This window comes from Belonocnema kinseyi, chromosome 8, assembly GCF_010883055.1.
Source record: "Belonocnema kinseyi isolate 2016_QV_RU_SX_M_011 chromosome 8, B_treatae_v1, whole genome shotgun sequence".
NCBI lineage: Eukaryota > Metazoa > Arthropoda > Insecta > Hymenoptera > Cynipidae > Belonocnema > Belonocnema kinseyi.
Genome location: NC_046664.1, coordinates 42,179,092 through 42,193,687, shown reverse-complemented (window position 1 = coordinate 42,193,687; position 14,596 = coordinate 42,179,092). Strand labels below are relative to the sequence as shown.

The 14,596-nt window shown below is 26.2% G+C and overlaps 1 protein-coding gene across 1 annotated transcript in view; it reads left to right on the top strand.

Moving 5' to 3' along the window:
* Window positions 1–7,643, top strand: part of LOC117177658 (exportin-6) — a 45,419-nt gene extending 37,776 nt beyond the window's left edge. The window contains exons 13-16 of the mRNA XM_033368470.1: window positions 1,157–1,354; window positions 1,542–1,820; window positions 1,908–2,073; window positions 7,378–7,643. Of these exons, the coding sequence (XP_033224361.1) occupies window positions 1,157–1,354; window positions 1,542–1,820; window positions 1,908–2,073; window positions 7,378–7,485 (751 nt within the window). The 3' untranslated portion in view covers window positions 7,486–7,643. The remainder of the gene's footprint in view (window positions 1–1,156; window positions 1,355–1,541; window positions 1,821–1,907; window positions 2,074–7,377) is intronic.
* The last annotated feature ends 6,953 nt before the right edge of the window (window positions 7,644–14,596 follow it).

The following is a 14,596-nucleotide window of genomic DNA, read 5'->3' as shown; positions in this document are numbered from 1 at the left end:
TACAAAAAAAGTTCTTAGGTTCAAAAAAACATTCAGTGAACTGAAAAACTGTGGTCGGTAATATAGGTATTTAGCTGTGTCACATGCCCTTAAGGGATTTTAACTTATTTTAAGAGATTCAAAGCAGTTTCGATTTCGTAATACTTAACGGAATTTTATGAATTTTAAAAGTTTTTTATGGCAGCTCTAGAAGTTCAAACGATTTCAAGGATTTTAAAAGATTTTACTGAATTGCAATGAATTTTGTAGGATTTCAAGGAATTACCAAGGAGCAAAATTTGTTTAGAAAGATTTTGGGAGCTTATGTTAGATGTCCATAGAATTCATAGGATTTCACGGAATATTGAAATGATTGACCAAATTTTAAGGGATTTACAAATTTTTCAAAAGAATTGACAGGATTTGAAAGGATTTCAAGATATATCGAAGTATTTTCATGAATTTTGAAGGATTTGATGGAATTTTAATAGAATTTCAAAGATTTTGAAGAATATTAAGGAATTTTAAATAATTTCAAGAGATTAGAAAACATTCCAAAGCATATTAACCACGGATTTTAGAGAATTTTGTAACATTTCAATGTATTTTAAAGCGATCAAAAGAGATTTGCAATATTTCACGAGATCTCTTAATGTTTCAAAATATTTCATGGAATTTCAAGGATTTCAATGGAATGATTTTTATGGAAGTTTAAAAATTTCAAAAGATTTTATTGAATCTCAATGAACTTTATCGGTATTCAACAGTTAATAAACGATTTCAAGAAATTTTATAGCAGCTAAATCGTTTGAAACATATTTTAAGAGACCATGAACGTTAGCCATCGTGGTCGTAATATTCCAAAGATTTCTAGGGATTGCACAAGGTTTTCTGAAATTTGCACACCAGATTTAAAAATGGTTAACTCCACGAATCAATATTTATTGAACTATATAATATGAAATATTTCGCAATAAAGAAGAAATAAATAGACACAATGTGTATAAAATTATAAAAAGAACTTAAAACAGCCAAAACAGTCCTTCAAGTACCATATTTTAAAAAATCTTCAGTAAGAAATTCTTTGCCCCCCCCCCCCATTTCTAAAAAGCTTTACGTAATTAATGGGCGTTCTGTTAGAGGATTTTCAATTACTTTTCTTATTTACCTCTCTCAGGGAAAATATCTCATCGGGACCTGCGCTTGATCAGCTTTTAGAAATTTTAATTCTGGTCGTGTCAGCCCCAAGTAGCGCTTTTAAAGCGTTTGTTCCGTCCGTAACTAGTTTGTGTCTTGGACATGTTTGGCCAGCAGTGAACAATGATCTGAGTTCTCACCCGGACACAACTCTCGTCTTATTGCGATTATTTCACAGGTAATATTATTTTATTTGTAAGATCGAATCTTTGGTTCTTCTTCTTGCTTTATATTTTCAATATTATGTATTGTTTAACCCTCAAACGGTACACTCCAACCCAGAATTCGCAAACGGTACACTGGTGCGAATTCGCACCAGCGTACCGTTTGAGGGTTAAATAAAAAATGTATTCCTTCTTTTTCAGCATTTTAATTCATCGGTGGCAGTACTTTTACAACTCGTCCATACTTCGAACTTTCGGCCAACCGGAAGGCGAAGAGCCCATTGAACATAAAGAAGAACTGGTGGCAATTTTAGAAGCTTTCGGTCAGGCTTTACTACAGTCAGACGTCAACATTTTCCGCCAAAGTCTGCAAAGTCTCGAAGAACTCAATGGAAGATGGCGACTCTATCAGCGTGCCATTTTCAAAAATCATCTTCTTGAGAGGTTCCTGATGGCTCTTTTTACTGTACTTTTTCATCGGTCCGTATTAAATTTTCAAATAAAAATAAACTTGAAGAATTAATAAAATAGGTAAAACATTATATTTTGTTCATTTTGTGTTTACAGATCTCACAATTTATTGGCCGATGAAATAGCCAATGCCATACACAGTCTCGCAACTGTGGATCTCGCCTGGTTCTTTGGTAATTTTATACCAACATTTTTAACAAGCTGCGAAGGCTTGGACAACGTCCAAAGAACGATCTTAATGGAAAACTTCGATAAATCAACTGTAAGTGTCCCTTTTCAAAATCCTATCAAAAATAGGGTGTCTACTCAAATTCTGCAAAAAAAATTCCCTGTCAATTCCAGGATTTTTACAGATATAATTTTTCATATTATCATATTAAATTTAATTTTAACCGCTTCAAATTCCTAACTTTTCAAGTAAAATAATTGAATTTTCAACAAGATAGATGAATTTTCAACCAAATAGTTGAATTTCCAACAAAAGGATAATTTTCCCTATAAAATGCGATTTTTCAACAAAATATATGAAATTTCAACCAAATAGTTCAATTTTCAACTAAAAAACATCAATTTTCAACAAAATTGTAGAATTTTGAACTGAAAAATATCAATTTCCAACAACAAAATGGAATAGATAAATTTTCAGTTAAAAAAAAAATAATTTTCCACACAAAAAAAAAGAATTTTAAACCAAAGTGATACATTTTTAACTAAAATAATAAATATATAACTGGAATAGATTAATTTTAAAACAAAAAGATAAATTTTTGACAAAAGAGTTTAACTCTCAACCAAAAAAATTAATTTTCAGCTAAAATGATGAATATTTAATTGGAATACTTAAAATTTCAATCAAAAAGATTAATTTTCAGACAAGGAGATGAATCTTGAACTGAAATAGTTGAATATTGAACTAAAAAGATGAATTTTCAGGAAAGAAGATTATTTTCTACCAAAAAGACGAATTTTCAAGTAAAAAATAGATTTTTTCAACCAAAAAGACGAACTTTTAACTAAAATGATGACTCGATAGGAGTAGTCGCATTTTCCTTTTTAAAATAACAAATTAAAAAAAAAATAGTTACATTTCAACTGAAGTAGATAATTTTTTAACCAAAAACTAAATAGTTAAATTTTTAGTTAAAAAATGTATATTCAATCATAGACATGAATTTTGAAGTAAAATTATGGGAAAAAAAATTGTCTGACAATTCTAGGATTTTTCCAGATATAATTTTTCATACTACTGTATTAAATTCGATTTTAACCGCTTCAAAGTCCTAACTTTTCAAATAAAATAATTGAATTTTCAACAAGATAAATGAATTTTTAACCAAATAGTTGAACCTTCAACAAAAGGTTAATTTTCTATATAAAATGCGCGATTTTTCAACAAAATATATGAAATCTCAGCCAAATAGTTAAATTTTGAACTAAAAAAGATAAATTTCCAACAAAAAATGGAATAGATCAATTTTCAGTTAAAAAAATTAATTTTCCGCAAAAAAAAACGAATTTTAAACCAAAGTGATAATTTTTTAACTAAAATAATAAATATATAACTGGAATAGATTAATTTTAAAACAAAAAGATACATTTTCGACAAAAGAGTTTAACTTTCAACCCAAAAATATAATTTTCAGCTAAAATGATGAATATTTAATTGGAATACTTAAAATTTTATTCAAAAAGATTCATTTTCAATGAAGAAGATGAATCTTTAACTGAAATAGTTGAATATTAAACCCAAAAGATGAATTTTCAGCAAAAAATATTATTTTCTACCAAAAAGACGAATTTTCAACTAAAAAATATACTTTTTCAACCAAAAAGACCAATTTTTAACTAAAATGATGGAATACTCTATACGAGTGGTCAGTTTCCGTTTTAAAATAGCAGATTAAAAAAAAATAGATAGATTTTCAAATAAAGTGATGAAGTTTCAACTGAAATGATGAATCTTCATCTAGAATAGTTCAATTTTAAATAAAAAAGATGAAATTAAAACTGAAATGATCAATCTTCATCTAGAATTATTGAATTTTCTACTAAGAAGATTTATTTCTATTTTTGAAAAGCACATAATTTCAACTAAAGTAGTTAATTTTTCTACCAAAAACTGAATAGATAAATTTTTAGTTAAAAAATGTATATCCAATCATAGAGGTGAATTTTGAAGTAAACTCATGGAATATTCAATTAGAAAAGTTACGTTTTCAGTTTAAAAAAAAATTTCAACAAAAAAAAAACAATCAAATTTTGATACTTCAACTGGAATAGTTAAATTTTCAATAATCAAAATTAATGGTCAGCTAGAGAAAAAATGAATTTTCAAACAGAAAGTTGAATTTTCAATTCAAATGATGAATATTCAATCAAAAAAATTAATTTTTAATGAAAGAGTTTATATTTCAACCAATTAATCAAATTTGATTTCCAAAAAAGATGAATTCTCAAAGAAAAATTTAGTAGTTGACATTATAATCAAAATACATTTTAATTTGTAATCAAAATACATTTTGATTTTTAATCAAAATACATTTTGATTTTTAATCAAAATCAGTTCAGTTCAATTAAAAAATGCGACTTTTCAAAGTGAATTCAATTTTCAATTGAGAAAGATTCTTTCGGTTAAGAGAAAGAAAAAATTGCAAACAATCTGTTGAATTTTCAAGAAAAAAGAGGATTGTTCAAACAAGAAAATTAATTTTGTACCATTGAAGAATGAATTTTCAATGAAATACATGCATTTCGAACCAGAAACTTGAATTTTCAACTGAAAACTATAAATTTACAAAAAAAAAATAGAATTGCTCAATTTATAGTTTAAAAAAATAATTTCAAACCAAAAGCATTTTCAACAAAATTGTTAAATAAACTAATATAAAGCTACTTTTGCAAATGAAGAATCCTTTTCGTTCATATTTAGATTGTAATTTTTTTTAAATCAAGCACGCATTCGAAGAAATTTCCTGTCTTAGAAAACAATGTCTGATATTTCCAGGTTTTTCCAGACATAAAAAATCCGTACAAATCTGGTTTAAAAAGAGTGAACCATTTTTAATGAAAGCAATTTCATATCAAAATTTTTTTAAACGCTGACAAATTAATTTTTTAGGTTTCATTAATTTAAATAAGAATATTTTATTATCCATAATATATAAGTAAACGATTTTAAATTATTTCAAGTGGAAAGTGTTAGAAAACTTACAAGTTAGAAATTAAACGGAATATTAAAATTAAATCGATTAAAGATATATTTTACATAAGACCATGAATAATTTAAAAATTTCTCAGTGGGTCCGCACAAAAACTTGTCGATCAAAAATTAGTTATTTGTTTTTCTGAAAAGAACCCAAAGCCTTAAGGCTTTTTTAGGGGGGAGGGGGTCCAGAAAATCTTACGAATGCTTATATCTTTTTAAATCCCTTTAAAACAATTAAGCTCCCTCGAAATCTCTCGAAATACTTTTTAGATAATCGTGGAAATCTCGTAAAAATAATTGAAATACCGTGAAATTATTTTAAATACTTGAAATCGCCTGAAATCTTCAAAATCCCATAAAACTTTCTTGTAATCCTTTAAAATTCCTTAAAATGTCGAAAAGTTTGGTTAAATCCTTGCAATTTCGTGAAATAATTGAAAAAAATTAGGAGAATTCTTTTAATTCCTTTAAAATTCATTTAAATCTTTCAAACCCACAAGAATCTTTCTGACTCTCTTAAAATCCCTTCATCTTTTGAAAAACAATAAAATTTCTTGAAATCCCTTAAAATCTTTTGAGATTCCATAAAATCGTTTTGAAATCTCAAAAAATCCCTTCAGATCTTCTAAATCTTTTAAAATCCTTTAAAATCTCTTGAAATGATCTGTAATAGGCGGAAATTATTTTTAATAATTTTTTCAAGTCGTGAAATCTTTATATCGTGAAATTATATCGTGCAATTTTTAATCGGAAATCTTTCCGAATGTATTGAAATAATTTTTTATCTTTTGAAATCTCTTAAAATCCTTTGAAATCCCTTTAAATCATCGAAACCCCCGTAAATCTCTTTAAATCTTTTAAAGTCCGTTGAAATCTTTGCAAATCGTTTGAAATTCGGCGAAGTCGTACGAAATCTTATAAAATCCCATCAAATCTTTGAAATCCCATTAAAATCTCCTGACATCCGTCAAAATTTATAAAAATATTTCGGTATCTCTTAAAATCCCATGACTTTTTTTATTTAAATATTTCCAAATCTCTTAAAATCTGTTTAAATCCTTTGTAATCCACGTTATTCGTTCTTTATTCTTTAAAATCCATAAGAATTCCGTAAAATGTTTAAAAATCCGATTAAACTTTTTGAATTCCTTTTAAATCTTGGAAAAAATTGATATGTTCTCTGAAATTGTACTGGCTAATTTCTTTAAACTCCTAAAATCTTTAAAAAAATCATTTGGAATCTCTTTTAAATTCCTTGAAATCTTTTTAAATTCCTAAAAAGTTTTGGAAATCTCATTAAATTCCATAGAAATGTTGTAATTCTTGGAAATACTTTATAGGAAATTTCTTCAAACTCTTGAAATATTTAAAAATTATTTGATATCTGTGAAAACTCTAATAATCCTTTGGAATCGTTTGAATTGATATAAATCTTTTGAATTTATTTGGAGTATATGGACGAATTTAGGCTAACATTTGAGTAAAAAAGAAAAATACAGAAACACTTTTAACCGATTTTTCGATCTAAAGATATTTCAAAATGAAATGTAATTTTGCTCTAAAAACTAATAATTATTACTTGCCTTTTAGGAATTTTTCTTTTTTTTCTGAACAATAGAAATTCCTTGAATAAACGAATTTCTTAATTTACACAACTAATGAATTAAAAATAGGGATTTGTCCCCTTTCAAGTTAAACAAAATTTCTTCCGAAAAAGGGGGTTGCAAGATGGAAAAAAAGTCATTTTTTGCCTAAAATAAATTAAAAAACGTTCACAAGTATCAATTTTATCGTATGATTATTGAATTCCTCGCGGTATAACTAAAAATTTGACTTATACTTGATTAAATTCTGGATTCAATTTTTATTAAAGCCTCGGGCTTTCAAAATTTGTCATTTTAAATTGTCATGGTAACAATTTTGCATTCAAATGTTCTAAATTTCATAGTTCAGAATTAAATACTTGCAATTTTAAAAAATAAAAAATGAAATTTTTTTAAACTGATCAGTTTAACATTGCCAAATTTTTCCAATTAAACAATAATTGCAGATTGAAAGCATTTAAATGTTGAAAAATGCCAATTTAATGTCTTCGTAAGTGTACAATTTAAAATTGCAATTACTCAAATTAAAATTTTAGAAAATTTCAACTGGAATTTATCTATATTTATCAAATTTATCAGAGCCTTTTAATTTAGCTATCTTGCTCGTTATTTGAGTAAATAATAAAACAGTGTTTGAAATTATTAAATTTTAGGTTCGTAATTGACTTCAGTATTCCCTCTAAATTGAATCCCTAAAAGTAAATTATGTACCTCTTGATATTTTCACACCATACGCTTATAAAAAAATTTCTTTCAGGACCAACCGACCCTGACACGTTCGGTTCTTCGACTGGTTTCTGACCTGAGATGTTATCAATTATGCATAGCAGGCCAGGATGAAGGAATCGTTCTTGACTGCAATTAAGAGTAATTAGGACGACTATATTTTTCAACAAGCTCTCCCATCTACGAATATTGTCTCCGATTTTCATTTTGGTCTTTCAGATAAGTGGAGAGAAGCAGGTCTGAGTTTGTAAAAAAAAAAAAAAAAAAAAACAAGTGGGGAGGCTCCACGGCCACCATGCAATATCAGGCCTGGAGTTTTTGAGAATTCGAATTTTCACAATCTCTAATTAATGATTTATTCACTCAAAGATTTAAGGAGATATTGCAACAAAAAAATTGCGATTAATATATAGATATTAGACGATTCGAATCTGCTTCCCGCGAAGTTTTTAAAAATAAATTTAGGAATTTATTTGAACTTTTAATGTTATATTAAGAAATCTTAGAGATTATTCGGTGTTAATGTCCTTAATTCACGAAAAAATAATTTAGAATCAATTCTAATTAATTAAAAAAATAATAGATAAATTTAAAAAAAAAATTTTAATAATAAAAAAATTCGATGACTCAGTAACTTAATTTCTCTGAAATGTGATATTTGCCCAGTGAGAGAATACGAAATCTCCAAGATAATTGGTAGAGGTCAATGAACTTTTAAAACTAAAATATTTATGTTTTGCGATGAAAGTAAAAACAGGCACTAGTTTCACATTTTGTGTGTGAAGTGACCAATAGTGACATTTCTTTCTTTAATTGTAAAAAAGAGAATTTTTGCAAGAATTTTATGCGAGAATCACTGCCGCGATTTTATTAAAATTATGTGTAAGTATTAACTGTTTTCAATAAAAGATGTTTTTATATGAAATATTCTCAGTTTTAATTTCACCTTTTTTAAATTTAGGTTTGGTGACTGCATTTATATCTGCAATGATTTATAGCTGTTATCTATACATCGAGAGGGAAGAGTCCTAAAAATTCGGACTGGCGTAGGTGGATTATATAATTATAATTATTATTATATAAAAACACAAAAAACAAAAACTTTTTTAAAAGGATTATTCTCAAATAATTTGTTGCATTTTCAACCAAATAGATGAATTTTTTGTCAAGAAGATTAATTTTCTAACGAAAAAAAAAAACAAGAATTTTCAACAAAGTGATGAATCTTAAACAAAAAAAAAACAATTTTAACAAGATTATTTAAATTTCTAAAAAAAGATTATTTTTTAAACCAAAGGAAATTTCAAAAGGAAGAAAATTTAATCGCTTATATTTACACTAAAACAGATTTTTAATTTAAATCAAAAACAGTTGAAAACAACCAAAAAAAGAGGATTTTTCAACAAAATAGTTGAATTCTCAACCAAAAAGAAAAAGAAAAATTCTCAAAGAAATAGTTGAATTTTAAACCGAAAAAAGTAAATTTTCCACCAAAAATGACATAGTTGAATTTTCAGTTAAAAAATAATATTGAGAAAAAACACGAATTTTCAAGAAAATAGTTTATTTTTTGCCAAAAAACTAAGTTTTTAACAAAGTAGTTTAACTTTCAACCAAGTAGTCGAATTTTTAACAACAACATAATAATTCTCAACCCAGAAAATAAAATTTTTACCAGAAAAGAATAATTTTCAACCAAACAAAAGAATTTTCTAAAACAAAAATTAATTGTAAACCATATGCTTGAATTTTCTATCCAAGTAGTTAGGTCTTAATTCAGAAAGACGAATCTTCAACAAAACAATCGAATTTTCAACCAAGAAAACGACTTTTAACAAAATTATTGCCTTTTCTATAAGTTGAACCATACGATCGAATCTTCAACGAAAAAAAGTGAATTTTCAATGAGTAAGATTAATTTTGTACTGGTAAAAGGCAAAAAACATGAATTTCCAAACAAATTTTCAACTACAAAATATACATTTTTAACCAAATAATTACATGTTTAACTAAAAAATATAACTTTTCAACCAACAATGGAATAATTATATTTTAAATTAAAAAAATAAGATTAGAAAAAAAATTTAACAAAGAAGTTGAATTTAACCAAGAAAAAGAATTGCCTACCAAAAAAGACGAATTCTTAACAAAATACATGCATTTTCCACTAAATAGTTGAATTTGCAACTAACAAATATAAATTTACAATGAGAAGTGAAATACAGTGAAACCCTTCAACAGCCCTCCCTTCTATAGCCCTTCCGAGAATTGACGCCGCGCCACAGGTAGAGTTATGAGCCGGTTATATTACTTTGAGAACGGTAACGAGAATGAGAATATTACCGAGAATATAACTGAGAATTTATGAGAATCTCAAATTTATTTTAATTAATAGAAAATTGCATTTTTTGGTTAACTTTTCGGTTGAAAATTCAACTCTTTTTTTGAAAGTTTTTATTCTTTTTATTTTAAAGTTTACCTGCTTTAGCAGAAATTAAATGCTTTTTTTATATAAAAATGCAACTGTTTGTTTAGAAATTAAGCTATTATACTATTTTCTTGAAAACTTGACTATTTCGTCGAAAATTTACTTTTTGTTTAAAATTTATATTATGGTGTTGAAAAATGAACTGAAATATTTTCTGGATGAAAGTTTTACTTATAAAAAAATTGTTTTTGATCACAAATTCATATGTTTTAGTACAAAATTGATATTTTTGGATAAAAATACAACTATTTGGTAGAGAATTTAACTATTTTGTTGAAAATTCATCATTTCTGGTTGAAAAAATTCGTCTTTTTGGATTGAGATTTTTTTCGTAGAAACTTATTTCATTGTTACGAAAATTCAATTTTTGATGTTACTGAGTTAACAGGAATCTTTTTTGGATGTAAAAAAACTTTTTTTGTAATAACAAATTCTTCTGCTTTAAGATAAATTTCATATTTTTTTTATAAAAATGCAATTATTTTCTAGAGAATTCAACAATTTTGTTAAAGTCATCCTTTTTGGTAAAAAATTCGTCTGTTTGCATTGAAAATTCAATTTTTTTGGTAGAAAATTATTTCTTGTTAAAAAATACATAGCTTGATCGTGAAAACTCGACTAAAATATTTTTCAACAGAAAATTCAACTATTAAAAAAAAATTATCTTTCATTTAAAATTTCATCTGTTATAGAAGAAATTTCATTTTTTGTATGAAAATGCAACTTTTTGGTTAAAAATTGTTCGTTTTTGCTTCATAATTCAACTAATTTGTTTAAAACATTTGTTTGAATCGCTTTGCTAAGAAATCACTTTTTTTTTAAATTTATATTTTAAGTCGAAAAGTTATCTCGTTGGTTAAAAGTTTAATTATTTTGTTATAAATTAATCTTTTTTAATTGAAAAATCAACTACTTGGGTCAAAGTTAAACTATATTGTGAAGTTTTTTTATTGAAGGCTTATGTCTGCTTGAAAATTTAACTGTTTAGCAGAAAATACTTCTTTTTTCAGAATTCATTTTTTAACAGAAAATGGAACTTTTCAATTTTTTAAGATTGACATTTTTTAGTTAAAAATTCGCGTTTTTAAAAATTATTTTTTAGTTTGAAATTACCTTTTTTTTACGTAAGAATGCATCAGTTTCGTGGACATTAATTTTTTGTTAAACAGTCATATTTTTTTGTTTGAAAATTGAATTTTTATAAAGAAAATTTGTCTTTTGGTTTGAAGGTTTAATAATTTAGATAAACTTTCATTTTTTTTTAATTAAAAAATCTGTTTGTTGGAAATTCGTCATTTTGGTTTTAAAATTATTTTCTTTTGTTGCATAAATTTAATTCTTTTTTTGATTAAAATATAAACTATAACAATATTTTCGTTAGTGATTTGTCCTCTTAGGTTGAATATTTTACTATTATGTAAAAAAATATAATTATTTTATTGAAAATTCCAGTATTTTGTTAAAGAGTTATCTTTTAAACCATAAAAAACTTCTTTTTTTAAATAAATTAACACTTTTGAAAATTTTAAATTTGTATATGAAACACTGTAATTCCTGAATATGTCTGAGCTAGAAATAATTGATATTCAACCGCTGATATGACCTGAATAATAAAAATATTTTTAAAAATCATAAATTCTTAAATTCTCCTCAATTCTGTCATATTCTCGGCTATATAACCTGAACTTAAATTCTCAGGAATGTAAGAACTCTAGCCGCAGGCAGGTGTAACAGGAGCTGCGCGGGATCTGCGATTGTCACTCAGGCGAGCACTCAAGGATGAGCAAACAAGAATGGAGCGGGCTGTGATAAGTTAGTTCCCACCCACCGTCAGCCCCAAAATCGGCGCTATAGAAGAGTTTTACTTTACGTAAATTTTGCAGTTAAGAAAATTAATTTCTAACTAAAATAGAATGAGTTTTCAACCAAATAGTTAAATTTTCTAATAAAAGAAAAATGAATTTTCAACAAAACAGCTGATATTTCAACCAAAAAATGACTTTCTGACTACATTGCTGAATTTTCTACAAAGTGGAATCATTTTTCACCAAATATTTAGTTTTTGATTTAAATTAATTACTTTTCAATAGAAAATAAACAAATTTTCAACGGAAGAAATTAATTTACAACCCATAAGGACGAATTTTCAAAAAAACAGTTGATTTTTTAACAAAGACATTGCTTTTCAACAATATTGTGGAATTCTCTACAAAGTAGATTAATTTTTCACCGAATAGTTGCATTTTTACATCGAAGACTAGTAATTTTCTACAGAAATGACAGTTAAGAAAATTATAATAATTTTTAAAAATCTACATAATAGTTGAAAACTATTTGGATTACCTAATCACATGACTCCGAATTATATGGATTACAATTAGATTACGCTGTATTATAGGTGAATTATTTGGTTTGCCTAAATTACTTCGAATCATCTGGATTACAATTGCACTGCGCTACATTTCAAGCTGATTACTTCGGATTACAATTGGATTATTCCGGAATATTGGGGTCATTTCGTATCGCTTGGAGCACTGCAAATTACAAGTGGATTATTCAAAATTATATCCTGATTACAAGTGAATTGCTCCGAATGAAAAAGTGGATTATCTCAGATTACAAGTGGATTACTACAGATTATATCTGGATTACAAGTGGATTACCCCGGTTTATAAGTGTATTACCCCGGTATATTGGGAAAACTTTGAATCACCCGAAGCTCCGTAGACTACAAGGGGAGTTTTCCAAATTATAACTGGATTACAAGTGGATTAGTTCGCATTACAATTGAATTACTCTGAATTCTGGAATGTTTCTGAATCACTAAAGTACAACGCATTACAAGTGGATTACTCTAGATTAAATGTGGATTACAATAGGGTTGCTTCGAATGAAAATTGGATTAGAAGTGAATACATCGGAATACTGGGATCATTCTAAACCATTGAAGTAGACCGAACTACAAGTGGATTACTCCGGAATATTGGAATTACTCCGAATCACCTGGAGTATTTCGGATTACAAGTGGAGTTTTCCTGATTAGAACTGGATTAAGGGCCGTACTTAAATGACGTATCAGCTCAACTACTGATTACTAGCTCTCCTAAATATGATCTTTTTCATTATAAATTTTATTATTTGGTTGAACTTTTCACAATTTTCTTAAAAAGACATCCTCTTTGGTTGCACATTTAACTTTTTTGTCAAAAATTCGTCTTTTTGGATTAAAAATTTAACTCTTTTCATAGAACATTTACATTCGTAGAACCTTCTGTTTAATATTCATATTTTGTTACTGCTAAGTCAATTGAAATCTTTTTTGGATAAAAACTATTTTTTTCTAAAAATTTGTCTTTGATTTAAAAGTTCATATTTTTTAGTAGAAAGATTGCAACTTTCTTGGATGCAAATGAAATTGTTTTATTGAAAATTCAACTATTGCCTAGAAAATGTAATTTTTGTTTAAAATTTCTATTTTTATGTTGAAACGCTAATTCAAATTTTTTTTGGATGAAAGTTTAACTTTTTCTGAAAATTTGTATTTTTTATTTAAAAATTCACCTATTTTAGGTCAATTTACATTTTCCTTAGACAAAAATGGGACTGTTTAGTTGAAATTTTTTTGGTTAAAAATTCAACTATTTAGTAGAATATTTTGTTAACAATTTTGTTAAAAATACATCCTTTTCGGTTGAAAAAGTTCCTCTTTTTCGACTGAAAATTCAATTTTTTCGTAGAAACTTTTTAAATCGTGTTTTGATATTAAAAAGTCAACTGGAATCTTTTTTGGTTGAAAATTAAACCATTTTGTTAAAAATTCATCTTTTGGATTAAAAATTCAATTTTTTCATATTAGCTTATTTCTTATTTAGAGATTGATATTTTGATCGTGAAAAGTGAATTGAAATTTTTGTTGATGAAAAATATTTTTCTGAAAATTTGTCTTTTGGATTTAAAAGTTCATATTTTTTATTAAAAAGATTGCAACTTTCTTGGATAAACGTAACTGTTTTGTTCCAAATTCAACTATTTTCTAGACATTTTATTTTTGGTTTAAAATTTCTATTTTTGTGTTGAAAAGCCAATTGAAAACCTTTTTGGATGAAAGTCCTACTTTTTTCGGAAAATTGGTATTTTTTATATAAAAATTCACCTGTTTTAGCAGAGTTTTCTTTCTCCTTAGATAAGAATGCAATTGTTTTGTTGAAAATTTAACTACTTCCTAGAAAAATGACTTTTTGTTTAAAAATTTCTCTTTTTGTGTGGAAAAGCCAATTGAAATCTTTTTGGATGAAGGTTCAACTATTTAGCAGACTATTTTGTTTAAAATTTGGTTGAAAATATATCCTTTTCGATTGAAAAAATTCGTATTTTTGTATTGAAAATTTACCCATTTGTTTGAAATGTTAAAAAAAAAGAACTCATCTGTTTTAAGAGAAATGTCATTTTTCTTGGATAAAAAGACAACGATTTCGTGGGGAACTTAACTATTTTGTTAAAAATACATCCTTTTTGGACTGAAAATTCAAGTTTTTCGTAGTAAATTATTTTCTGTACAAAAATTCATGATTTTATCTTGAAAAGTCAACTGGAATCTTTTTTGGATAAAAATTCAACTATCTTTTTGAAAAATTTTTTGTTAATAAAAATTCATTTGCTTCAGGAGAAACTTAATGTTTTTGGATAAAAATGCAACTGCTTGCTTGAAAATTAAACTATTTTGTTAAAAACTCGTCTTTTTGGATTAAAAATTCAATTTTTT